The following is a 27,265-nucleotide window of genomic DNA, read 5'->3' on the forward strand; positions in this document are numbered from 1 at the left end:
GACCCAACAAGACTTGGGAGGCAAGCGTCTGGTGCACAGTAGGCACTAAGCAAAAGTGAGTCCCTATCCTGGCCCCAAAGCTAGTACTCCTTGGCTTTGTATTTGAAAAAATCTGTTCCACTAGAGATCTTCCTCCATGAGGTAACACATTTAAACTGTCTGCACACACTGAGGGTGATCTAAAAATGTTAGCTCCCATCCCCGTTTCTACCAGGCTGTGAGCACCATGACAGAAAGAGTAAGAGCAAAAGGATCCTTATAACCGACACTCTGCCCAGGTATGTGTGACAGTATTAATAACAATGATGCAGAGCAGGACTGCCACTGCCTGCAGGGTCAAATGGAAACCTAAGTGTGCCTGACGCTTACATGCTGGACCTGTGTTCTCTTAACTGCTCAGGACCTCATCAGTCTAAGGAACCAACACTTTAGACAAACAACAGTGACAGAAGGCAAATTCAAGTATGTTGCTGCCTTAAACTCTCACCCCAAAAATGTGACCCTCCAATGGATTCAGACACAAAACTTAGATGTCCTAATTTGGGATTCAGTAATAAGGTCCCTTGTTAAGGTTCCTTGTGTTTTGGTCCCGGGTTCAGCTGGGTTTACCACAGCTCACCTGCCTCCCAGCTACAAAGACTAGTGCCAAGGAAAAAGAGGGACCACCAGGTCTGGTCTTGGTCTTGTAAAGCCTCTTCCTTCTCAGTGTTCTCAGTTCAACAGTCGGTGGCCCAGACATGCCATTACATTTCCTACCTGCTCAACTTTTCCACTTGGATATCATCCATCATGATAAACCTATATTTTCATCTTATTTTATATAGTAAGACACTGTGTTTAGTTGTGACAAAGACCAAACGGCCTGACAGTAAAACATTTACTATCTAATCTTTCACAGAAAAAGTTTTCCAACCCCTGATGGATGGGCCCAGGCTAATGATCAATTGCCAGCTTGCTAGCTCTATCCTTATCTACCCATTTCTCTCCTACTCAAGAAGGCATATGAGAATGCAAGTGAAAACGTACTGTTTTATTTTTCTTTAAACCATTCACTATTTTCAGTATTTTTAGTATGATTAGCAATTGGAATACACCACACAAGTGATTGTGACCCATGATAGGACATGATATCAGCGCTGAGAATCAGGACTCCCATCCATCACCCCCTCAGCAGAGGTCACCAACCTGGTAGTCTGCTCTTGAAAGGCTGAGGATGTTGACCTCTAAATTGGACCTACTAGAAGCCCATCCTAAGAGGACCCACTAAGTCACCAAGCCCCTTCTCTGTGACACCCTGTCCACAGTGAATGGACTTTTTGACAGCCTCTGCCTCATTTCCAAAGCTACCACTAGACCCTATGGTATCTTATGATAATTAGAAAAGGGTACCCCTTCTTTCTACTTGTTGGAAACTTGTTATAACATTTTGCTTTTGTTCAAATAAGACACTTCACTGACATCTGATGGAGAGCTAATAAATAAACAAACGATACTGTCTGTAATATGAAAATGGCACCCCCTTAGATCTGTATATACTGCACAACCTGCATAAATGTACACATCTATCCTTCTCACCTCTGTTTGCCAGGATTCAAGGACCCCTCATCCACCTCCTTGTCATATTGGGTCCGGATGTCATCTATGCAGCCATTATCTCCAAATCCTCCCCACTCTGTGTTAATGCACATCTTCCCTTCATCCCCTTCCACCAGTTCGATGTTCCTCATCTCCTCCATGTAGCACATGTTGCTGCCTGTTCCTAGAAGGAATCATGAAGGGACTTTAGTCTTCAAAAGACACCTCTAGGTTTTAAAGAGCCAGCAGAGTACAGTGGAGAGGAATTTAGGTTTGGAGTCAGATATAACCAGGTACAGATTTCAGCTTTACACTCATAGCTGGGTGACCATAGACAAGAATCTCATCTTTCAGAGATCCAATTTCTTCATATCCGTAAATAGGAAATAACACCTGCCTTACAGATTTGTTATAAAGAAAAAGAATGAGATGTTTGTAAATTTCCTCCACATAGAGTTAGTACCTGTGATATCATTATCCTCCTCCTCCTCATCATCATCACAACTGATAAGCCATAAGTACACAAAGTGAGCTTCCAAGTAGTCAGAGCTGGAAGGGATCATGAGGAATCATCTAGTTGTGGATAAGTAGACATTTGGCATCTGTAAGCCACCCTCTTCTCCCTTGTCATTGACCTGGTCTCAGAACTATTTTCAACACAACAGTCCAGGCAATTATGTTTATTGGGGGGGGGTTAATTAGTTTTTTTTTCTCTCACTTATCTATTCATTTTAATGGAGGTACTGAGATTGAACCCAGGACCTTGTGAGCGCTAGGCATGTGCTCTACCACTTAAGCTATCTCTCCACCTCCCAGGCAACTATTATCTTCAATTAAACAAGTCTCACCTCTTCTCCCTCCTAGATCTAGCCCAATCCCTCCCACATCTAGCCCAATCCCTCCCGCAAATAATGAAACTCAAGTCCAGACAGAATAAGCAACCTGCCCAGGGTCACCAAGTATATAAGAGTAAGAGTGAGATGAAACCTCTTACTGGGCACTTAAGACTTCTCAATATATCCCCATTTCCTTGTTGTACATACTACTCACCTTCAGGAAGCCCTGACAACCATCTGGAACAATTTCCCCAGACTCTGCTATTACACAACCTGTGCCTGTCACTTGGAATGCCCATTATCCCTGTCTCCACCTGTTCAAATGCCTCCTGTCCCCTCACCTCTTCAAGGAGTCATCCCCCTCGAATCCACCCTTGCCCTTAATCATTGTCAGACTTTCCTCAAAGACCCCTAAAGAACCTATATCACATCTCAGAATACTCCCTTCTCCTCTCCTAGGTTTCTTTCCAACTCTTCCCCATCCTCTGTACCCTGGCAGCCAGAAGAGGTCAGAGACCAGAGGAGGTATATGTTGGAGCCAGCATGAAAATCTAGCTCCCTCAGCCCTAGGCCAACATTATCCAACTGTGGTCTCCTTCCTCCCAGGATAATGTGCTCCAAGGACCTGATTTGAAAATCCTCTCTTTCTATGTTATTTTTATCAGCAGAAAGGATAACCTTGGCTCAGGACCCTTAAGGAAAAAGATATTAAGTAATGAGTTGGGAATTAGGAGACTTGGAATCCCATTCTTAACTTCATCTCTGCCTTGGACAAAGCTGACTTCAGAGACTCTATATAATTGAACAATGGCCCCTTGCCCTTCACTATGTTAAAAGGGAAACTCCAAAAGATCAGATGGGAATAGGCCAGTGAGACATGCCTGACCACTTACCCGCAATCAGGCCAACCTCACAATTAGGATCTTCATAGCCACAGGTCATCATGGTCCCCACTGTGTCATTCACAACTGCAACTATGTCCAGGTCAAACTCCTGCAAAGAAAGCAGCTCTATTGTAAGTGGTATGTGCAGGTCAAACAGGCTCAGGAGGGGCACATCAGCCCAAGGCAGGCAGAGGCCAGAGTCACAGGGCTAAGTGTAGGATGGCAGAGCAAAGGGGCCGGGGGAAGGGGCAAGGTCAGGCATGAGCCTCAGCACCGTATCGTACATTTCTCCTCTTGATGGCTTCCCTGAGCATGTCCACCACGTCTTCCCCTTCACAGTCAGTGGCCTTGAAGCCTTTGGTCCACTCAATGAGTGTTCCCTGAAAGAAAGGAGGGGAAATTCGTTTGAGCAATAGTTTGCTGGGACCACAGCACAACCTTAGCATCAAACAGATGCAAGGCATTAGAGCTGACTGCTGGACAAATGTATGTGCTTTTGACTGTGCTTCCATCTCTGCAGCCCTAACACCAGGCCCACAGGCGTCACAGAGCATGATGCTCAGACAAGGCCCACTGCTGAGTGGAATAATTGCAGCAATTCATATTTATCAAGGGTCAGGCCATATTCCCTGGCCATGACTGCACAGAACAAAGGCCACTTCTAATTTAGCCAATCAATCACATCTTTGTGATTAAAGATAAAGCTACAGAATATTCATCAAAGCATTATTTCACAGGAAAAGCAAGAGGCATCTATCATTCCAACAGAATGGATCTTTCATCATGTACATCAATATAGAAAATGCTAATATAGCCACAAAAAATAATGCTGTAGGAGAACGTTAGATATGGAAAGATGTTCACTGTAAACTGTTAAGTGAACTCATGTTAAAGCAAATTATTCTATTATTCTTTTAAAATGCCCCCAACACACACACACTTAAATCTGGAAAAAAGCATGAAACAATGCATACACCAGGGGGTAGACAGTGGTTCTCTCTGGGTACAAGATCACAGGTACCCTTTAGTCTCTCCTTTTTGTTTGTCTATATTTTCAAGTTTTCCCAAAATTAGCATGTATAATTTTTATAATACGGAGAAAAAGTATTTCTGATTTTTAAAAGGTAGAGCAAGGTTATACTGTTGGCCTGAACCAAGAGTTAGTCTAGCCTCAGACTCCATAGCCTAGAGCTGGGGGCGGGCGAGGGCAGGTAAAGCTGGGGCGTCTAGACCAGGAGAGCTCCTGGGATAGGAGCGGTGGCCAGCAACTCTGATGGCAGCACCCCCAACCCCAGGGGCTGAATGGCCACCTCACTTTGAGGTTCTCAGCTCCAGTCTCCCCCTTCTTCTCCACAGTCCTTGGGAAACTGGGACTTGCTCTTTTCCTGGTGAATATATGTAGAACATTAGAGATTCACCTGATTCACCCCCAGTTGAAAAATCTCTCTTTCTTATTAGTTGCAATTATACAAAAGTCATTGTTTTGAAAAGTCTCTCTTTTTAAAATAAACTAGTGGTTACCAGAAGGGAGATGGCTAAGGATAGGGGCAAAATAGGTGAAAAGGATTAAGAGGTATAAACTACATAAGTTACAAGAATGTAATGGATTGCACAGGGAATATAGTCTATATTTTATAGTAACTTTGTACGGAGTATAATCTGTAAAAATATCCAATTACTATGTTGTATACCTGAAACTAATATAATATTGTAATATGTATGTTCATTTATGACTGAAAAATTGTGCTCTACACTGGAAATTGACACATTGTAAACTGACTATAACTCAATAAAATAAAATTTAAAAAAATATAATCCTGTAAATCAACTATACTTCAATTTTTAAAAAGTCTCTCTTTTTTCTCGCCAGCCATCAGTGGCTTAGCTCCCAGCTGTCCACTGATCTCCCCTTCTTCTTAGCTGTGTCTTCATGAACCTGTCAGAACTTCTGGGAGAGGAAGCCTAGAGGCCCAATGTCCTAGGTCAGGAGGAGCAGCTATGTCCTGATGCCCGTCAATCATTCAGGACCGTGGACAGCTGCACATGGCTCCCCCTTCCCCATGTGTATTAATTTTTAATGGCAGCAGTAATACAGGAATGCACGGTCTTTATAAAAAAAAAATTAAAATGTTACTGATAAGGACAAAGTCCTCTTTAACTCCCCATCTCCCCGAACCTGAGAGGTAACCTCTATTATTAATCTGATATGAATACTTTCAGACTTTCTCCCTGCTTACATGTATTTTTTAAATAAATAAATTTATGGCATGTGTGGACTACTGCAATTTGTTTTTCTCACTCAGCAATATATCTTTTAGACCATTCCAGGTCAGTTAATATGGAAAATATTCCTCAAATACAATTGTACAGAATTTTTAAAATCCACAAAACATACCTATAAAATACTGTTTTTATCCCCATTTTTGAAATGAGGAAGGCAAAGGTGCAGAGAGGTTAAATAACATGCCCAAAGTCACACAGCCAGCAAGTGCAGACGCCAAGACCGAACTAACTAAGGCAACGTGGTTCCAGATTCACACTTTTAAGTACTGCACTCTGTTGCCTCCCGCCTAGGTAGGTAGTGTCTGTAACACTTAGAACGACGTCTGACACAGAGCAAGCACTATGTCTGTGCTTGTTAAGTAAAAATCAAGTAATTGATTCCATATGATTGATACATCATAGTTTATTTAGTCATTCTCCATTGCCAGACATTTGGGTTATTTCTAATTTTTCATTGTTAAAAAGTGATGCTGTAGTGAACATCTTTGTTCATTCCTCCTGAGGTACATTTGAGAAATGGAATATTGAGAAATCGATCTGCTGCTTCTTAGCATTCTGGCATTTTTAATTTTGAGAGCTCTAGCCATATTACCAGATAATTTAGCCTTTTGAACTCCTTTCTCCCTGTTCTCTGAATGATTGGGATGGATGTGGTGGGTAGACCTGGTGAAGCGTGTGTTTTCATGGCCTTTTCATGGCCCTGGAGAGCTCTGTTTCAGTTCTGATTCTGTACCTACCCATCAGACAAAACTGCATGCCTCAATTCCCTCCTATGAAAAATGAAATAGCATAGAAAATAGAGAAATTTATGCATACAATAAGAGTAAGTACTCATTTCTTGATTTTTTTTCATTATATGTATCTAAGTGTACTGTGCATTATGACCAAAATGGTCCAAAACCACTGGGCTCCACAAGGGCAGAATGCAAAAGCCTGGGCTCTCAGCCACCATTGTTTACAGATATGGCCACCTGGACATCTTACTTAATCCTATGTGCCTCCATTTTTCTTAGCTACAAAATGTTGATTTTAGTGTGTACACATACAATAGAATGTTATTTAGCTTTAAAAAGGAAGGAAATTCTACAGGGATGACCCTTGAGGACACTATGCTAAGCAAAATAAGCCAGTCACAAAATGACAAATACTGTATGATTTTACTTATATAAGGTACCTAGAAACAGAGACAGAAAATAAAATAAAGGTTACCAGGAGTCTGGGAGAGGAGCAAATGGGGAGTTATTGTTTAATGGGTGTAAAGTTTCAGTTTTGGATGATGAAAAAGTTCAAAAGGTGGATAGTGGTGATAGTTTCACAACAATGTGAAGGTATTTTAATGCCACAAAACCATACACATAAAAAGGGTTAAAGTGGTAAACACTGTATCTATTTTACCACAATAAAAAATGATAAAATAAACCAAAAGTAGTGTGTACATCATGAGGACACTGAGTGGATTAGTCAAAATCTTGTCAAATCTTTGGTGCCATTCTTCTTACTGTCATGAGCTCCCTGGTTGACTTGCTGTGCTGACCAGAGTTCTCCCCATAAACTGAGGAGTGGTGTTCTGCTTTAATGCCAGTCCTGTAAGCTTGGCTGACATAAGCTGATCAAAGAGCAAGACAGAGCATTCCATTCTCCATGAGCTGGTGAATGGTGTACTTATCCAAGAAGTCCAAGAAAAATCTTGTGATATATGTTTCTAAATTACTATGAATAATTTATTAAAAATCATTATCCATGATGTTCTTCAGTGTCAGCTGATTAAGTGTCTATGTGATAAATTCCTCCTGAGATTCTAATACCAGGAAAGAAATGCATTTCTTCTGATACACTGGTAAGATTTTATTCATCAGACAATAAAACCTCTACAACCTATTGTGTTTTCCTGTTTATGCTGGCTGCCCAGGAAGATACAGATAATATTACAGACTGTTACAGAGTTATAACTGGCCTTGACTGGTCATCACCTCTTCCTGTCTCTTGATAATATGATTTGACCTTTCTTTTAACAGTACTCTTAAACATGTGTCCCTTTATTGTATACTACCCTAAATTATTTTGCAAACTTTAATCCAAAAGACAATAATAACAAAAATGTAACATAGTAAATAGAAAAATTTTAATGGTCCAAATTCTAGGTCATGTCTCCCCAGCTGCCCTGAACCTGAGACCCCTAAGTAAAATGAACAGTGACTCAGAGTTGCCTTGAAGTTCCCAGGTATAGGAAGGAGGCCCACCAGGTTCGGCTGTCTTACCTTGTCAATGCTCGCTTGCCTGCAGGGAAACGAGAATGTGAAGCCCAAAGGCAGCTGGGCCCCCTTGAGGCCCATGTAGTCCAGGAAGTCGGCGATGCACTGCACGATGTGGTCAAATAGCTGCAGGGAAAGAGTGGCAGTCATCCCTGGCCTGCACTGTTATGGGGTGGCAGGCTGGCACCTCGGAGTGCAGAGTTTACCTCCTCACCGGTGCCCTGCATGATCTCCAGGGGGATGGCAAAGATTTTGTTGTATATTCGCACCGACCTCCATCCACTTCTGATCTTCACCAGGAGGACCCGGAAGTTGGTTCCCCCCAGATCCAGGGCAAGGAACTTTCCTTTCTCTGTGGTGGAGAAAGTGGGGGCTGCATCCACCAGCATGTACCGAGCAGGGCCTTGTGTGCGGGCATTGGGAGGAAGAGGAGACACCAAAACAGAGCAGACCCAGAGCCTGCCCACCTGGGCTCATGGCCAGAGGGGTACAGCGGTCACTGAGCATAGCCTCAGAGCACTGGACAGGAACCCTGAGCCCATGTGAGGCCAGCCTGCTTTTCTTGGTGTCTGGTAAGAGCCCCACATAATACTTATGCTTGAGGAGCCTGAGAGTGAATCCAAGCCAGGCTACCCTGACTACAGTGGACTCAGAAGGTGCTTCCATCATGTCTGTAGGGCCTATAGGACCTGCTCATCACAAGCATGAAATTGTTCTTCTGTCCCGTTCTCCTCTTCCTCAGATTCCCACACCCCCACCTGATTAATAAGAAACCATATCAAGTCCAACCCCTATTACCGTCCAGGGCCCCCCAGCGCAGCGCCTCTCACTTCTCTGACATCGCAGAGCATCGCAGCCTGTTCCATGTAACCCCTCACCTTCCTTCCTGCTCACTCATTCTGTTCTAACCATGCTGGTCTTTTTGCTGTTCCCTGAATTGCCTGAATTTGCCGAAGACCTCACCCCCAATGAGCTCTCTTACGCCTTGTCCTGCTCAAATTTTCTTCATACCCCTGTCATTACATGGCATCCTTTGACATTTATTTACTGTCTGCCAGCCCAACAGAACATAGGCTCCACAAGGGTACGGACTGTGTTTTCATCACTACTCTGTCATCATGTCTACAACAGAGCCTGACATACAGCAGGTACTTAATGAAAGTCTGAGGAATGAAGGCAAAATGATAAAAGAGATGAAAGAATGAATAACTAAATAGTGTCTTTTACTGCTTTCATTTTTTCCCTCAAGTAGACTTGAAGGATATTGGCTCTGGAAAATATCTTTATTGTTGAGACATTCCAAGTACAGCTGTGTGACCTTGACTATGTCTTCTAACCTCTCTGAGACTCAGTTTTGACACTTATAAAATTGGAATCATTCTCTATTTATGTAACATACAGAGTGGTTGTGAGAACAAAATGAAATTAAAGGTTCAAAAGCAAATTAAAGATATGAAGCATTGTACAAAGGTCATTATATCTGGGTGAGGCCCATGAGATTCAAATTGGTGGAGTAACTTGTCTAAAGAACTGACTCCACTGTTGCATGGCTCCTCTTGGCTGAGCACAGAGGACCAGGAGAAGGATCAAGGGTCTGAAGTCTTGGGCAGAGTCAGGGGGAGAAAGTGAAGAGAGAGGAGAGGAAGAGAGCCAGAGAAGAGGGTGGAAGACAAGCCAGACACTCTAAGTGTCCAGATGGTAGTTCCCCAGGGGACAGCATCTGGGTCTTCACACACATGTAACCTAACTTATTCTTTCACTGCCAGTGCCTTGGATCAACCGAGGCAAATAGATTCAGAAGAGTACTAACTTTCTACCCAACTCTCCCTCCCTCCATTACAGACATGAACCCAAGGCTCTTAAAACAAAAAACCTAACTGGATTTAAGGAGTTTTGATGGGAGCTCTGGGTAGCCCATCAGAGAAGGGAGCTGTACTTGGCTCACCTGTGCCATCTGGCATCCCACGGACATAGGTGGGCAGCATCTTGACTGTGGCCAGTGGGTGGGTGTCCCTCTTCAGCCCATAGTCGAGCTCAACCCGCATCTTGTCCTGCACACCCTCAAGTTGCTCTCGAGTCAGCTGGAACAAAGCCAGCACCTTGTCAATCTGCTTCCGCTGGGCTTGCACACGGGAGGCCACTGCTGTCACCATGGCAGCTCCCTTGGTGCTGCCACTCTCTGACAGCAGAAAGCGAACATCACAGTTCGGGACCAGTTTCCTCACCACTTTGTGCAGGCGTTTTGGATATCTAAAGACAGGAGTGAAGGCAAAATATGAAACAATCATAAAGGCCCAGGCCTAGTCAATGGGAACAAACACAGGTGTAGCAATGGAATGGGGTCCTGAGGAGCCCTGCTCCCTCCTTCTGGGAAATTCTCATTTCTCTTGTGTTTTCCTGCCAGTATCCTTCATGTGAACTTGGCAGCCTCTGCCATCCCAATTTCCCCCCATTTATAACTGGGTGTATCTTACTTTCCAATCTTACCACATAGTAAGTATTCAGTAATAATGGATAGATGGGTGTATGGATAAGGACATGGATGGATGGCCTTGCTACTCAGACAATTGGCTTTAGCAGAGTACTTCTCTACGAATGATCTCCCAAAGCAACCCAGCCAGCTAGATGAATGTAATCTCTGAATTCACCCCTGCCCCTATAATCGCAGAACCATAGAAGCTGGTTGGTTCCAGCAACCCAGAGAAGCAGCATAGTTTAGAGAGAACACTGGGACTCTGTTCCAGGGGAGGCTCATTTGCAGGGGTGTGGACCCGCCACCAGCACTCACTGCGGGTGGATCTTGTAGAGTGTGCCGTCCATGCCCACCGTGGTCCGAAGTCGCGCCAGCTTCTTGTTCTCCCGCAGGCGAGTCAGGATGGCTGCCAGGGCTGCTGCACAGAGATTAGCAGAACGGAAGGAGACGATGGTGCAGACGTGCTGGACCGCGATGCAGTCGGCTTCCGAAGGCTCCAGGCCCAGATCCGTCAGGATCTCTCTTGTATTGGCCAGGCCTTCTTTATACCTGGCCGGGGGAAAAGAATGAGAGGACCAAACTTCTCTATCCCCTGGGATTCCCCTCAGAGAGCCAGCATTCCCACCTCTCAGGACTGTGAAAATAAACAGGCTGGCACATAATCGTATAGTAACAATTTCAACAATGGTCATGATAGCCACTGTTTATCGCACACCCACCATGCGCCAGATGCTTGTCTAAGAACTTGACATGTATTAACTCACTCCTCACAAAAATCCTGGTGGAAGAATTGTCATTATCCTATTGTACAGAAGAGGGATCTGAGGCACAAAGAGGGTAGGTAACTTGTCCACAGGCACACAGTTAGTAAGCGCAAAGGCCAGGATTTGAACTCAGGCAGTTAGAGTACAGAGCCCACCATTTAAGGCACCCTGTACTACACTGTCTTTCATAGAAACTCAGTCTCTGCCAAGTTCTGCACAAGCACAGACTCTGGGAGTACAGACTCTGGGAGTGCAGACTCAGGGAGCTCACCGTGCTGAGCTCAGATTCTAAGCTGACTACAAAGCTCAGGGCAATGCCAGGGTATCTAAGTCTGAGGAGCAGGATCCTGAGTTGACTGGGGCTAGCCAACTTCAGCAGTCAGCTCCCCACTGCAGGGACCTGTGTGTGAGGCCTGCAATCACCAAAGCCAAAGCCAGTCGCCAACTGCACCAGGTAGAGAAGGCTCTTTGCTCTAGCAGTTGTTCTTAATTTGGATTCAATACATGACCAAGGATGCCCTGATACTATAAGCAAAACTGTATGAAATGTACATTTTGGGGTAAAGGGTCCAGAACTTGAATCAGATTCTCAAAGGGGTTTATGGCCCTAAAAAAGTTATGTCACTACTTCAGGGAGGAAGAAGGCAGCAAAACATGAGGGGAGGGTAGACCTCTGACAGCAGAATCCCTGGCTGATGAAACCAACAAGAAGCCACATGTGAGGCTTTGCTAACCCACCTGAAGCTCTGCCCAGGTCTGAAATCGTCCTGGTGAAGAAGGAAGATCTGGTCCCTCTGTGTACCACTCCCATGAGCACACCATGCCTTGTCTGCCCACCCTAATCCTCTGCAAAGTCAATGTGAGAGGGACCCTGCCGAAAGCTTACTTCTCCATGGCAGCCACATGCCGTGTTTCAATCTTGCCCTTGATGTGGAGAGCGGAGGATTTCTCGCCGCCAAACAGGAGGCCTGCCTTGGCCATCTTTAGCAAGATAAGCCTGACGAGTTCTCCCAGATACAGGCCGCTGATCATCTTCTCAAACCTACAATTTGGTGAACAGATAGGAGGCAGCAATGCCTTTGATTACGCACCATCCATTCCCAAAGCCCATGAGCCATGGCCATGGTCAGGACTACGAGTAGTGAAAAGGCCTCTTGATGGGTCAGGAGGCCTCAGTCTCTGCCCCAGAGCCCACTCATCCTCTCTGAGCTGCATTCTCCTCACCTATAAAAGGGGAAGACTAACCTAGAGGAAATCTAAGATTCTTTCCTGATCATAAAGTGCTTGATTCCAAGAGTCTTTATCTCAAATCACCCTTGGCCATGGGAGTGCCATTCTCATGCTAGGCATAAAGAACCTCAACTTCAGAGACTTCAGCTACTTTCCCAGGATCACCAACCACAACATGACAGATCCAAATTTCAAATGTTTCCAATTCCTATACATGTTTCTGTCCAAGAGAGAAAGATGCTGTGTCTGTGAGATGGGCTTGGACAGACCCAATGAGCACCAAAGAGGACCAAAGAGGTTCTACAATAATGTGGATGAAATATTCTGCCAGGCTACCTACACCTGGACTCTCAGTCTGCATACAAGCAATTATTAATTGTTCCCCAAATAAACTACTAAAAATAATTTTTATTCTGCAAACGTAAGATGTGAAATCGAGAATAATCTGTTTCCTAATCAAATTTATGTATTTCATTATAAAAAGTCTTAAAACACTGCAGAAACAGAATACAATCAAAAGAAATCCAAGTTGGGTTTAGGGGAGTGGAATTTATTTTAAGTGAAGTGGATGGAGTGAGGATGATAAAGTCCAAAAAAATGGGAACCATGTCCTTGGGCTGTGACAGCTCTGTGTCACCAGTGAAATGGGTATGTGCTGGGGAACAGGTGCATTCAAAGCAGAAATTTGCTCCCCAGCTATGCAATTTTAGTGTTTGAGTGGTTTCTAGGAGGTACTTAAAATATTTATTCACCAGGGCTTCTTGGGAAAGCGGTTTTCCAGGCCTGGGGATGGGAAAGTACACAATGAGCCTGGAGCATCTTATTGTGTCAGAAAATAAGGACGTATTTAAAGTGTGATGCAAACATGTCAAGAGAAGACAGGGACTAGCTTGAAGGAGCTTCCACTGGCTAAATCTGAAAAAATGTGAGCATCAAAATAAATAATTCTAGGAAGAAATTATAACGCATAAAGTAAAAAAGTATCCATATTAGTATAAATAGATAACTGGAGAGTTCTTCCTTACCGTAGAATAACAACCAATAAACATAGAAGGAATGATGTATTTAGAAATTCATCAATGGATGCTAAGCTACAGAGTGATAGTTCAATGAGAAATAGGATATTCACATAGTCTCAAAGTATCTCTTCACCAGATAATGATTCTCTACAGAGGGAATACTCCACCTTATGGTAGAGAAACCTCTTGCATCTCCCCTCAACCAAGTGATCTGAGTTATAGCATCACCCATAATGGAACAAACATCACGTGCTTCCAGATCTGATACCCTGGGCAGGAAACATATCATTTGTGTGATAGCCCTGCCAAAAATGCGTCACCTGAATCTAATCCTGAGAAAACGTCAGAAAAATCCAAGTTGAGAGACATTCTGTGATATAAATGGCCTGTACGCTTGACAGTCATGAAAAAACAAAGATACTACAGATGATTATAAGAGGCTGAAGCAACACAGCAGCAGCACAACATGTGTGAGTCTGGACCTGGCCCAGAACAGCATTTTTTCTTTTTCTTTTTATAAAGGACTTCAGTGTGGTAGCTGGTGAGTTTTGAATAGATCTGTAAATTAGATATCAGAACTGATCAAGTGTTAATTTCCTAATTTTTATAATTATACTTTGGTTATATAAGAGAATGTAATTGTTTTCAGATAATATGCTCTGAAGTGTTTAGGAGTTAAAGGATCTTAAGTTTGCAATTTAATCTCAAATGGTTCAGAAAAATAATTTTATACAGTCGTATATTTTATACATATGTGTACTTTGTGTGTGTTGGTATATACCTATACACACAGACAGAAGGAGAATGTTATCATTTAGGGAATCTGAGTGAAGGGGAATTTTGTATTATTTTTGCTACTTCTCTGTAAGTCTGAAATTATTTTTTAAATTTCTAAACTTTTTTTCATTCAACAAACACCTTTTGTTTTTTAAACAAACACTTAATGAGCTGCAATAATGTGAAGACACTATGTGTAGAAAGGAAAGGAAAATGGCAGGTGTGGCCAGCCGTCTGGCGCACAGGCAGAGCTGAGGCAGGTCCCACGCCGTTACACGACAGGCGAGCGTGGGACGAGCGCGGAGAAAGGCTCCGTGAGACCTGAGCCAGGGAAGGACTCACGCCAGGTGCTGCGTGATTAGGCCTCTGAGAAAGTGGGTGCAGGGGAGATGGGAAACACAAATGAGGAACGTGCGCTCCCTCAGGCCTCACTGGTTTTTTCTGAGGCCACTCATCTGAATGAGCCAAGAGGGCAAGGCCTGAGTTACCTGGTTCACAACTGTGTCTCTCCTGCTTCTGGAACTGAATTAGAATTAGGGATATGACCTAGGGGAACGCACTCAATTTCCTTGGCTTCACTTTCCTCATCTGTCCAGTGAAACTGAAATACAAACCTAGTCTCATAAACTCAGATTGCCCAGATTACACCTTGGAGTACTCACAGTTGCTTCCCAGGATTGAGAGAGCCGAGGTCCAGCTCCCGGTCAAACTCAGTGCGGATGTCCTCCAGGGCCCCGTCATCCCCGAAGGCCCCCCACTCGGTGTTGATGCACATCCTCCCCTCGTCGCCTTCCACCAGGTCAATGTTGCTCATGTCCTCCATGTAGCACGCGTTGGTGCCGGTGCCTGGACAAGGGATCAGAGAGAACACACAGAGACGCAAGGGCTCCAAGCTGGGCAAAGACAGAGGGAACTCTCGACCGCCTGAGAGTCCTCTGAATGCACCACAAAGTGCTTTTGATCCACTCCCGGGCCTGGTTCTTGCTGAGGGAAGCAGCTTTGGCAAGCCCGGGAGTTCATGAGGAATAAAGCTGACATGTCAAGTCTACACTTGTCAGGGTGTTAATGGTTTGCTGTTATGAATGGAGTCAATTGTGAAGAAGTCCCCGATGAATATGTATGAAAGCTGACAAAGCACATTTACAAAGAGGAGGATGAGTTAATGTAACCTTGTAAATACATATTTTTTTAAAATCACCAACCCACAGTAATTTTTTAAACCCTTTCCCTATGTTGCTTAGCCTCTTCTCTATTTGATAATAAAAACATTCCTTATTCACAGCCTGCCACAAATTGTTCCTAACATAAGCTACATCCTTGTCTTTAACAGTGATTAGCTATTACAGAAGAAAGCAACATGCCATTATTCAAACACAAACTTACTCTAAAGAAACACCTCAAACACTTGAGTAGTAGCGAGTGGCTGCAAATAGGCACAATCTATTTGGGTCCTATCGGGATGATAGAAATGTTCTAACTAACTGGATTGTGGTGATGGTTACAGAACTTTGTAAATTTACTAAAAATCACTGCATTATACACCTAAATGAGAGGATTTTTGTGCCTCAATAAAACTGTTTTTTAAAAAAATGTAAGTATCTTCCCCTGGCTGATACTCTGATCTCAGGATTTTAAAGCCAACATGAGAAATAAGAGATATAGAGAAGTAGAATGTAATATTTGGGAAAAGCTTTTCTCAGAAAAGCACACTGTTTAGGCATGGCCCCAAATCTACAGGTCACCAGACATTGTCACTAAGACAGACACAGTGGACAGTAACTGATGCCATGACAGGCAAGCACCAGGCCCATTCTGAGGTGTGGGGCTCCAGAAACAGAAAGGCAGATCAAGCCCTTCAGCTGTAAAGATCCTGCCCTTTGGGCAAGTCCAGCTGAGGAGAGTGGGTTGGAAATCAAGAAAAACAATTCAGAAAACTCCCCTCAACAGTGGTAAAGGAATGGGGAACTGACGGGGTAGTAAAGAACAGCCTATAAATCTGATCCACTTGGCCTTCCTGTCCCCCAGATAGCCTTTCCACGGGCCCCTCCTGGAGAACCCCCCAGCTCAGATGTTGAGACCACCCACCAGACAGCTCTTCTGCGCTGCAGCCTCCGCTCATCTTGCCTACACAGAGCTATGGCCTTTGGCTGGCCTCCCTGCTCCAGCCTTGCCCCCAAGAGTTGATTCTCCACACAGCACCAAATAAGCTTTTTAAAAATGCATTCCCCATTTATCCATCCCCGGCCCAAAGTCCTCCAGCGCCTTCTGTCTCTCGTGGGGTAAAAGCCAAAGACCTTACAGTGACTGTGTCCACTGTCCTATGCAATCTGCCCCATCCTGTCCACTCTCTCTGGCCTAAACAGCCTTCTATTCTCGGCCTTCACTAATTTTGAATCAGCCACCACTCAGCCTTTTAGGGTTCTTCGAGCACCCCAGATTCATTCCCATCTCAGAGGCCACAGGACTCTCTTCCCTTCCACTCCTGTTTGCTCCTTCCTCCTGAGGTCCCTGCTCAAATGTCACCTCAGGCCTCAGAGGCCTGCCCTGACCACTCCACCACACTTACTCTCAATCACATCACCCTGCTTTACTTTCCTTATCATACTAACCACCATCTGAAATTACATTGTTTGTTTAGGTCTTTTTGGCCTTTAACCCACCTACCCACTGAAAGCTTCGTAAGTATAGGAACCTTTGGGATTCTCACCACTAAGAATCCAATGCAGAGCACAAGGCCTGGCACACAATAGGCCCTCAGTAAACACTTGTTGAATGAATGCAGTATTAATTTTCCATCTTCCTATGTTACTTCTTCTAAATAGAAAGTACCAATAACCTTCCCACAAAATTTATTCAGAGGTCCCTGAAACTAAGCCATTAACTAGCCCCTTTCACCCACCTCCAAAAAGCAAGTCAAATTGAGTTACCAATGATGACACCAACTTCGCAGTAGGGATCATCATAGGCGCACGTCATCATGGTCCCCACGGTGTCATTGACCAAAGCCAGGATGTCCACATCTATGTCCTGCTGGAACACAAGTCGCAGAGGGCATCAGTGGGTGGGAGGGAGGCATTATCCCTTTATTTTTCCCCACAGAGGAAGCAAAAGCAGTGAAGATGCCTGGTTGAGACAATCACTACATCCCGCCTTCCGGGCCTGCCTGCAAGAAACAAGGCCTTTGTTAAGTTTCAGGGGCCCAGGGGAGAGAAAGAACAGTTGGGAGCTGAAAAATGGAACCCATTCTCCTGCTTTATGAGTGAAGGCTTCTGTGCAAAGGAAACATGAGGGAAAGACCACTAGGACTCCAGTCTGTGTTTGAGGGACCCTGAGGAAAGCATGTTTATCCTGGGAGCAATGGTGTTTCCAGGAGAAAACACCAACGTCCTCACCCACGGGGACATTTTAACCAGCCTCAGCCAAGTCCTCTCCATGGGCAGCACCGTGCGTTTCCCACCCTACCAAGTCAACTTGGGTTATTGCACCACAGTTCCACAAGGTTTGAGGGAGCATTTTAAGGTAAAATGAAAACAAGAACACAGGATACAAAAGAATACAAACTCAGCTTTGAAGAAAAAAAGACTGGAAGGGTATTCATCAAAATATTCCTTAAGCTGTCAGGGTAACAAGTCATTTGGGTTTATTGGTGTACTACTCAGCTCAGTAAGGAGCATGTCTTGCTTTTGCAGTTATTTAAATTATTGTAAAATGAATTCAACAAATAGAGATATTCAATGAATAGAGAGTGGAAAGTTGGACAGAGAGCCAGACTGGAAAGAAAGTGATCTTTTAAGCCTCAGAGAGGAGAGGTGGGGGTTGGAGCACTACACGTAGCATCAGGTCTGAGGCAGCTGGGGAGGGCCCTGGGGAGTGCAAGCAACCCTTCAACAGTGCTCGGAACGAGCTCCACATAGCAAGGCTCACTGGTGGCTTTAACCAGATAGCACAGCCACATCTGTGCTACAGTGAGACCTTCCCTAAGATCAAGTTGAGGGTAGGTACAGTACAAGACATCCCACTCCCCACTCCCTGCAACCCTAAAGAGAAGGGGGCTAGGACTGGAAGGGCTCCCTGAGCTGAGGTGGATTCCTCACCTTGTGTTTTTTCATAGCATTTGCCAGAGATCTCACCACGTCGGTGTTCTGAACTCCCCGTGCCTTAAACTTCTTCGTCCATGACAGCAGGATGCCCTGGGGGAAGATTTCAGATCCACAAAAGATGAAGAAGACACTCAGTTCTGAAAATGAGCTGCATAAATCTCATGCTTAAAGTGCACCCCCATGGCCTTCTCGTCTTTAAGCTGAATCACTCTAATTCTTCCAACATTTTCTCAGAGGTTTTTTCTAATAATTTCAACATCTTTCCTATTACTCGCATCTGAGCAGTTTGAAACGTAATACATTAGAGCAGAAAGAACAATAGCTGTAGAGTTAGAACACTTGGTTTCACAAGACATTGTCCAAATAATTTAACCTCTCAGCCTCAGTTAACTCATCTACAAATTGGAAACGTCACTTCTGCCTCTGTCACAGGAATGCTCTGATGGAAGTTATCTGGTGTGTGGTAGATACACATGATGTGTGCACAATGCCGGGTTTGCCAGGTCCACAAAGAACTGACATGGTGTTACCTCGTAAGACTCCCTTGGGAACTTAATTTCAACTTAAAAAAATGGTTCTCAATTTGCATTATCAATTATCTGCTTACAACTGGTGTTTCTGAAGAGTTTCATGTCTAAAATAGCAAATAATCACAGAATGTTTCAGACTGGAAGAGAACTTGGAGATTAAGAGACTTGCCCAAGGTCACATAGTCAAGAGGAGCCGAGCCCAAACTTACAAACTCCCTGACCACCCCCTACATCCCCACTTCCACCCTCTTAGTTTATGGATAAAGCAGTCAAGCTTTAGAGAGGAAGGAAACTTCTCCAGGTCTCACAGTGGGTGAAGGACAGAGCCCAATTGGAACACAGGTCTCTGATGGCCCACCAGTGACTAGGTTTTCACCCTGCACCACAGCACTGCCTAGCGGCAGTTCTCCCTAACTTCTGCCTTCATGGGCTATAGTAATATCCCTGCTTCAACGGGACAGAGGAGTGAGAGATTGCAGAGTGACCTCCTTCCAAAAAGGATGCTAGGGACAATGTGGGAACTGTTGGGGGGAGAGTATATAGGGAAGTGGGGGAAAAAAGCTGTACCTACAACCATATATATTTAAATTATGTATATAGCATAACACCAGTATTTAATAGATATGACTGAAAGGAAAACTCAACAATTCTACTAGTGGGCATCTCTGAAGGTTGGGATTAGAGGGGATTTCTATTTTCCTCTTTAAATTTTTTAATTCCTACCTTCTTTTATCTCTTTTTTCCCCCTATCTTACAGGAGTGTTACCATTTAATCATCAGAAACACATACACACAAGGAAAATTCTCTTTGGCTAAGAATTTTCCGTTTCCTCATTTAAACAAACAAAACAACAACAAAGTGATATCTTCCTTTAATTCCCATGCCCTGAACTTCTTTAATCATTTTTCAGTTTCACAAAGAATCCCCTTTAGCCACACCCCTCCATGAAGTCTTCCCTTCCTACCTCCTCCTGCATTTATACAGCTGAGCAGACTCCACCTTCTCCAAAGCCCTTATTTTCGTGTCACAAATCTGCTGCAGAATCATGCCCACTCTCAGTTATTATTACTAATGCACTTCCTTGTGGCTGAAACTTCTCTACTTTAGACTTCACTGAAAGGCAGTTTGGGAGGAAATTTTATAAAATGCAAGTAATTCAACTAGATCTTGACGAGAAAAAGCATTTCTCTTTTCCTTGATATAATCAAGCTCACTTCCCTAGTTTAAATGTCATCTGAAAACCATTACTGGGATACAACACAAAATGGATCAAAATGCTTTCAGGCATCTGCTGGCATTTTAAACAATGTTTTAAAGCTGTGCCTTTTTAGAAAGTCAGTGTGGTCAGGGAGTTGATGAGCTTGGGCTGAGCCATTCTTGGCCATGTGGACTTGGGCAAATCTCTTTACCTCTATGAACTGCAATTTTTCTCAAATATAAAATGGAAATAATTAAATCTGCCTAATATGATTGTTCGGGGATTTGAATGAGGCAATGCACATAAAGAGTTCAACATAGTGCAAGATACAGTGTCAAAATCTGGTACAGTCTATCATCATCATCTTCTTCCTTCTTCCTGACATCTCTGTTCCTAAGCTCAAACAAGAGACGTTTAACTATTTGGTAAATCAAGGTCAGATTCTTGACTCCTCCCTACAACTGACTCAGAGGAACTCTGATCTCCACACCAGCGAAGACAAGCAAAGCTCCCCTGGCCTCTTCTAACATTCCCTGAAACCTTCTTTATACTATATTTTTTCCCACTTCTTTCTTTATAAAATAATTAAAAAGTAAACCTCAGCCATCTCCCATATAGATAGATGATGGCAAATTCTCATTCAGCAGAATCCAGTAAATGATTGATTGCACCTTCAAATGTAGATAGTTATCAACAGATATTAAATAAAAGACATTGTGCTAGAGACCCTGGGGGTGGAAGAGGAGAACAATACAAAATAGTGCCTGCCCTCCAGAAACATCTGTTGAATTGGGGGACAAGGTACAAAAGCATGAATAGACAAATCATATAGGGACAATCATTCAAACCCTGTAGCTACCACTGATGCACCAGGCACAGTGCTTGGCATGGTACAGATGCTTTGTTCAAGCTTCACCTCAGCCCAGCAAGTAGAAATTATCCCTGTTTTACACATGTGAAAACAAGGGACCCAAAGTAACTTGCCCAGTGGGCACAACTTGTCCTGAGCCATGATTCAAAGCCAGGTCTGTGGATCACAAAAATCTACTCCCTTTCCACTATGCCAAATGGCTCAAGCCAACAATATCAACCACATCCCAAGGTGGTCCCTGATATCAGGTGGTCCATGAATTGACTGTCATCTGAATGTCCTGACCAGTCCGTGCAGCAAGAGCTCATGGACCACCACTGGGGGCAAGAGTGGCCTGGGGAGACCTGAATATAGACAATAATCCCCTGGCTTCAGAAAGCACATTGTCCTTTTTTATGTCCCCTTACTGGTTTTCACAGATTCAAGCAAGATCAGGTTTGATTTCTCCCTGTTTACAAACTGAAAATCTGAGGCGTACAGAGATAGATTACCCAAGACTCTAGCTGGCTAGTGGCATAGCTGAGACGGTACATCCCAGGTGTGAGGTTTGCTCAATAGCATTGTCACTCCAGTGACCCCACCTCAATCCTGCTTCCAAGAGCTTACTGTAGAGGCAGAATCTCCAAGCCTTCCCACTCTAGTTACAACAGTGGTTCCAAGTATGGTTCCCAGACCAGCAGCAAATGCATCACTCTGTAACCTATTCCAAATGCAAATCTAAGGCCTCACTGATTAAGAAACTCCTGTGTGGGGCCCAGCAATCTGTGTTTAACAAGACTTCTGGGATTCTGATGCAACCAAGGCCTGAGAACCACTGAGTTTGGTGGTGGAAACCATTTTGTTTCCTGTGCTGTGCCCATGTTAAGTGTAAAATCAAGGTAGCTACGTTAACATATTCTCTGCCTCACATTTCCACATCACTGTTGGGGGGGGGGGGGTGGCAAGAAAAAGAAAAAGCAAGCAAGAAAACTCCTGCTGATCCCTCCTGTTCCCAGCCTGACTCCTGCTCATGCCACATTCTCCAGCTCCAAACCCAAATCCTACACAGCTTCTTCCCTCCCCAGTAGCAGCCTTACCTCTTCCAATTTAGTCTGTCTGCAGGGAAATGAAAAGGTTAGGCCGAGAGGAAATTTCTTCTGCTTCAACCCTTTGGTCTTCATGAAATCTGCCAGACAGTCAGCTACATATTCAAACAGCTGTAGAGAAAAGAAAGCACAGGACCCCGAGCTAAGGCACAGTCGCCCATAAACTTGATGCCAAGGCCTTCCCCCACCTTCGTAGAGCTCCTGCCCGGTACCTGTGTGCCATTCCCTCGGATGATTTCATTGGGTGTTGGGTAGAACTGACTCTCCATCTGGACGTTTCGTTTCCCCTCTTCAGAGACTTGCACCTTCAAGACTCGAAACTTGGATCCTCCAAGATCCAGGGAAAGAAACTCTCCATTTTCTATTAAAAAACAAACCAAGAAAAGTTATCATTAATTGAGGGTCTGCTGTATGGCAAGCTCTGGTTGGTCGTGGGAAGCACAGGGAGTGGCATCTAAATCAGAGCAGGTGACAGAGCTGAGTGTGACAGGGCATCAGGTAGCCAGACCGAGGAGAACAGGGGTCCAGGGAGAGGAAATTGTGAACAAAGGAATGAGACTGTATGGGGGTGGAAAGGTCTGTGTTTTGAGCAGGAAAGAGGTGTGACAGAAATGAGGCTGGCAGGCAGTCTTGGGTTAAAAAAATTAGGAAGGATTTGGAAAAGCCATCCCACCCCAAGGAGCTTAGGATTTATCCAGAAGGTAGTGGGGAGTCACAGAAAGTTTTAAGAAAGATTTTAACCAAGATTTGATTGAGGTTTTGGGAAAACACCTCTGGCAATAACCAGGATGGACTGAAGGATTTTATTAAAAGAGGAGGTTCTTATGCTGCAAGCCAGATTGAAGGTGACCCAGAAGACCTACTGTATTGTAATGTCTGCATGGACTGATTCTTTCCTCTGGCCACCAGCACCATCATCGCACTGTGGTCACCTCACTCCACCAGTGACTCAAGACCCTAGTTCACAGAAACCACACAATGTGATCCTTTTTGTGACTGTGATCCCAGGAAAAGGACTCATTGGACCTCAGCGAAGGGAGAACCTGCCCAGAAGACAACAGCAGCAGTGGGGCCATCAGAATCTTTACAGACATTATTAAGATTGTTATGACCTCCCATCATGGTGACTATAGTTAATAATATTGAATTGCATATCTGAAAGTTACTAAGAGAGTAGATCTTAAAAATTCTCACCACAAAAAAAGTTTTTTGTGACTATGTGTGGTGATGAATGTTAACTAGACTTACTGTGATCATTTCACAATATATACAAATATCGAATCAGTACGTTGTACATCTGAAATTAATGTGCTGTATAACAATTGCATCTCAACTTAAAAAATAAAAAAGAAACAATTTTTTTAAAAAGAAATAATCTTTCATGAGGGTGAGGCTTCCTTGACAATCTGTCTGCTGGGGACAACCCTCCAGTGACCTTTCAGCGGCTGGAGGCTGCCACAGACGCCAGGGGTTTCCTTGTCCTAAACTGCTGCCAGGGCTTGTAACTCTGCTCCGTCCCCATTTCCAAGTGCAGCATCTCCCAAAGTCACACAATGACTGAACGTGTAGCTTCCTGAAGATTCAGACTCTCCAGGGGTAAGAGGCCTGGGAAACCACGTTTAGGTATCGCCCCAGGTAAGTCCTATGCTCAGGGAAGTATGGGACTTCTGTCCTAGTGCAGACCCCTCAGCCCATCAGCTGACAACACTGGGGCTCCTGGGTTCACCCCCAAGGCTCACCTTCCAGAAGGCCTAGGAAGCTGCCTGGAGACAGAGGCCAAGAAGAAAGGCAGCTGTGGTGGGGCCTACAGAATCAGTAACATTCAGATAACAAGATGGGCACTTCTGTCCCCCTTCCCTTATGACTGATGGAAGAGAAGGCACTTTTAAGGCGCAAGTAAGAGCAGTCAGTTGCAGCTCCCTGACTGAAAGGCTGGGAGGTAACTAAGCTCAATCAAGTTATCCCTTCTCAGGTAGGTTCAGATGAAAAGATGGGAAACTACAGAGTTGGAGTAGGTACACTCAGAAGGATTTCTCTGGAAATTGCATACATTTCTGAAATGGAGGCCCCAAGAGATTAGGAGAGTTTTATTTGTTTGGTTTTGTTTGTTAGTAATCAGAAATTATACCACCAGGTTGCAGGAGCTATGCAGGACTTGAGACATTTTGGAGAGTTTAAAGCATTCCTTCCTTGTGACCTCATCTGATCCTAATGACCCCACAAGTTGGTGGGACAAACTGGCCACAGCCCTTTTACTAATGAGGACAGGCATACAGTGGTTCTGGGACTTGACAAGGTCACTTGGCTCCACAGGGACTCTGGGCCCAGGGACCTCACCATAGCTTGATCACTGGTGAGATTTATTGCGTGATGAGAGGCTCTGAGGAGACAGTGAAGAAAGGAGGTGGTGTCTCCTGGTCTGAGGAGGAGGGAATTTCTACAACTTGGTCAGTTTCACTTCTAAACCTTCCTGAAGCAGCTAGGGCCGGGAAGGCACATCCAGCCAGCAGCCTCTAGACCGTGAAAGGCCACTTTCCTTTGCTTCTGGGACACACCTCTACAAGAGGAGCCACAACACAGGAAGCCAGGAGGACTCTGACCTAGTGCTCCCTCCTCTCCATACATACACCTCATGACTCAGGTGCTTCCTCAGAATGGCCCCAGATGACCCATCAAAGACCACAGTCCCCTCAACATTCTAAAGAGCAGTGTCAGAATTGAACAGAGATTTCAAAGCAGGACTGTCTCTTTCCACAGCTTATGTTCCTCCACGGTGGTACACTGCCCATGCCACATGCCCACCCACAAGCAAGGCAACAGGCTGCTCCACCACAGTTCCCGGGGGCCTCTCAAATGGCAGAGCAAAGATACTTTGGACCAGGCATTAACCGAGGGGGGCCCAGAGCCCAGCAAATCCAATCAAAGGTCTCTGAGAGCTCCCCAAACTTTAGTTCCTGCTCGTTCAAGAGCCCCAAAGCCCCTGCTGGAGCTTGGCTGGAACACTGGGACCCTGACATTGGGGAATTCCCTTGGTCCTTAGTGCTCTCAGCTGACCTGGGGATAGCAGTTACACCACGGGGTTCTTACGGGAATTGTGTGAGGCAGTGCGTCCCTAGCACCCCATGACCACAGAAGATGCCTGGTAGATACCAGTTCCTTTCCCTCCTATGGCCTTACCCAGAGGTTGAGAATGGAAGAGTTTGATGAAAACTCAGAGATTCCCTCTAGAGTTCTCTAGGCTGTGGTAAGGAAAATAATGGTTCTCCCAGGATGTCTATATCCTAATCCCTGGATCCTACGAGTATGTTAGGTCACATGACAAGGGGGAATTAAGGTTGCAGATAGAATCAAAATTGCTCATCAGTTGACCATGAGATTGGGAAATTATTCTGGATTATTTGAGTGGGCCTAATGTAATCACAGGGGTTTTAAATATGGAAGAGGGAGGCAGAAAGATCAGAGCCAGAGATTTGAAGATGCTACACTGGGGCTTGGAGATAGAAGGGAGCATGAGCCAAAAAATGCAAGCGGCTTCTAGAAGCTGGAAAAGGCAAAAAAATGGATTCTCCCCTAGAACCTCCAGAAGGAATGCAGCTCTGCTGACACCCTGAGTACAGCCCAGGGAGACCCATATCAAATTCTGAACTTCAGAGCTGTAAGAGTATAAATCCGTGTTGTTTAAAGCTGCTAAGCCTGTGGTAACTTACTACAACAGCAATAGAAAACTAATGCGTAAGCCAACTCTTTCATTTTATAGGCAGAAAAAGTAAGGCTAAACATTCCAAAGATCACTGAGGAATGACAGAGCTGGGCCTAGAACCCAGGTTTCTTAAATTATCATTTAATATTTTTTCTACCACAACATACTATCTTCTATCACTTACTATCTAAAGCCTAGAATCTAAAGCCTAGATACCTAGGCGTAAAATGCCACTTACCATCCATTCAACAAATATTTCAGGGCCTAGTGTGCATCAAGCACCGTGCAGCGCTCAGAACACTGTGGTGAAGAAGAAATAGATCCTGCCCTCGTGAAGTGCTGGTCTAGTGGGGAGGCTCTCATACACAGCATGGGGATAGGCACTCTGACAAGCTCCTAGCCCAGCATGGGGATGCTTCCCAGATCAAGGCAATAATCTCTACACCGTGGTGGAAAAGCTAAGTGGTGTTCCCAAGGGTAAGACTGTTGGGATTCTCCAGCAGGAGGAGGAACACAATGGGTAGGGCCAAGGCAGGCAGGGAAAAAGAAAGGTGCATTTGAACTTTGGTTCAAAACTTTTGATATTGAGCCACTGGAGCATAGAGAAATGCGGAGGTAAGGGCGGGGAATGTGGAGAGAGGGCTGCAGAGATAAGCCAGGGTAAAGGAGCAAACTTCAGGCACCCATCAGCCTAGAGGGAACCAGGAGGATCATGGTCCCTGGCAGCCCATAGCCCCACTCACCTGAGCCATCTGGGATGGCCCTGACAAAGGTGGGCAACATCTTTACTGAGGCTGTGGGGTTGGTGTCCTTCCCCAGGCCCTTCTGCATTTCAGCCTGGAACCGAGCCATGATGTCCAAAAGGGTCTCATCAGAGAGCCGCATGTGATACAGGAACCTGTCCACCTGGAACGGATACCAAAGTGATCAAGATTGGCTGCTGGGGACACTTGCCCTCCATTCGAGGCTATGAATTCCCACCCCAGGCATGAAGTTGTGTTCCTGATTCTAGACAGCTTCTTATTTTAATTAAAAAAATTTTTATTGAAGTATATTCAATTAACAATGCTGTGTTCATTTCTGGTATACAGCACAGTGATTCATTTATACATACATATTCATTTTCATACTTTTTCATTATATGCCATTACAAGGTACTGAATACAGTTCCCTGTGCTACACAGTAGGACCTTGCTGTTTATCTATTTTATATATAATAGTATCTATAAATCCTGACCTCCCAATTTATCCCTCCCTACTCCATTCCCCCCTGGGAACAATGTTTGTCCTCTATGTCTGTGAGTCTGTATCTGTTTTGTAAGTTCATTTGCCTTTTTTTTTTTTTTTTAAAGATTCCACATATTAAGTGGTATCATATGCTAGTTTTCTTTCTCTTTCTGGCTTATTTCACTTAGTATGACGATCTCCAGGCCCATCCATATTGCTGCAAATGGCATTATTTTATTCTCTTTTATGGCTGAGAAGTATTCCATTGTGTGTGTGTGTGTGTATGTATGTATGTATGTATGTATGTATGTATGTATGTATGTGTGTATATATATATATATACCACACCTTCCTTATCCAGTCACCTGAGGGACAGCTACTTGATGTGGATTCCCAAAGGTTCCTTGACTAACCCCTCATCGAGCTGAGGACAAGATGGGGAGTTAGAAGAACAGAATGG

General features: G+C 44.4%; 1 protein-coding gene across 2 annotated transcripts in view; it reads right to left on the reverse strand.

The window, feature by feature from the left end:
* The window catches only part of HKDC1 (hexokinase domain containing 1), a 43,144-nt gene that overhangs the window by 7,762 nt on the left and 8,117 nt on the right, over positions 1 to 27,265 (reverse strand). Inside the window, exons 2-15 of one of the 2 annotated variants that reach the window (XM_031461162.2) lie at positions 26,322 to 26,484; positions 22,091 to 22,239; positions 21,870 to 21,989; positions 18,188 to 18,283; positions 17,021 to 17,123; positions 14,756 to 14,939; positions 11,954 to 12,109; positions 10,619 to 10,852; positions 9,776 to 10,080; positions 8,037 to 8,182; positions 7,837 to 7,956; positions 3,580 to 3,675; positions 3,305 to 3,404; positions 1,576 to 1,759 (exon numbers count right to left, since the gene is read on the reverse strand). In XM_031461162.2, the coding sequence (XP_031317022.2) occupies positions 1,576 to 1,759; positions 3,305 to 3,404; positions 3,580 to 3,675; positions 7,837 to 7,956; positions 8,037 to 8,182; positions 9,776 to 10,080; positions 10,619 to 10,852; positions 11,954 to 12,109; positions 14,756 to 14,939; positions 17,021 to 17,123; positions 18,188 to 18,283; positions 21,870 to 21,989; positions 22,091 to 22,239; positions 26,322 to 26,484 (2,156 nt within the window). The remainder of the gene's footprint in view (positions 1 to 1,575; positions 1,760 to 3,304; positions 3,405 to 3,579; positions 3,676 to 7,836; positions 7,957 to 8,036; positions 8,183 to 9,775; positions 10,081 to 10,618; positions 10,853 to 11,953; positions 12,110 to 14,755; positions 14,940 to 17,020; positions 17,124 to 18,187; positions 18,284 to 21,869; positions 21,990 to 22,090; positions 22,240 to 26,321; positions 26,485 to 27,265) is intronic. The other variant, XM_010992791.3, reaches the window with a different exon arrangement.

This window comes from Camelus dromedarius, chromosome 8 (genome assembly GCF_036321535.1).
Source record: "Camelus dromedarius isolate mCamDro1 chromosome 8, mCamDro1.pat, whole genome shotgun sequence".
Classification (NCBI taxonomy): domain Eukaryota; kingdom Metazoa; phylum Chordata; class Mammalia; order Artiodactyla; family Camelidae; genus Camelus; species Camelus dromedarius.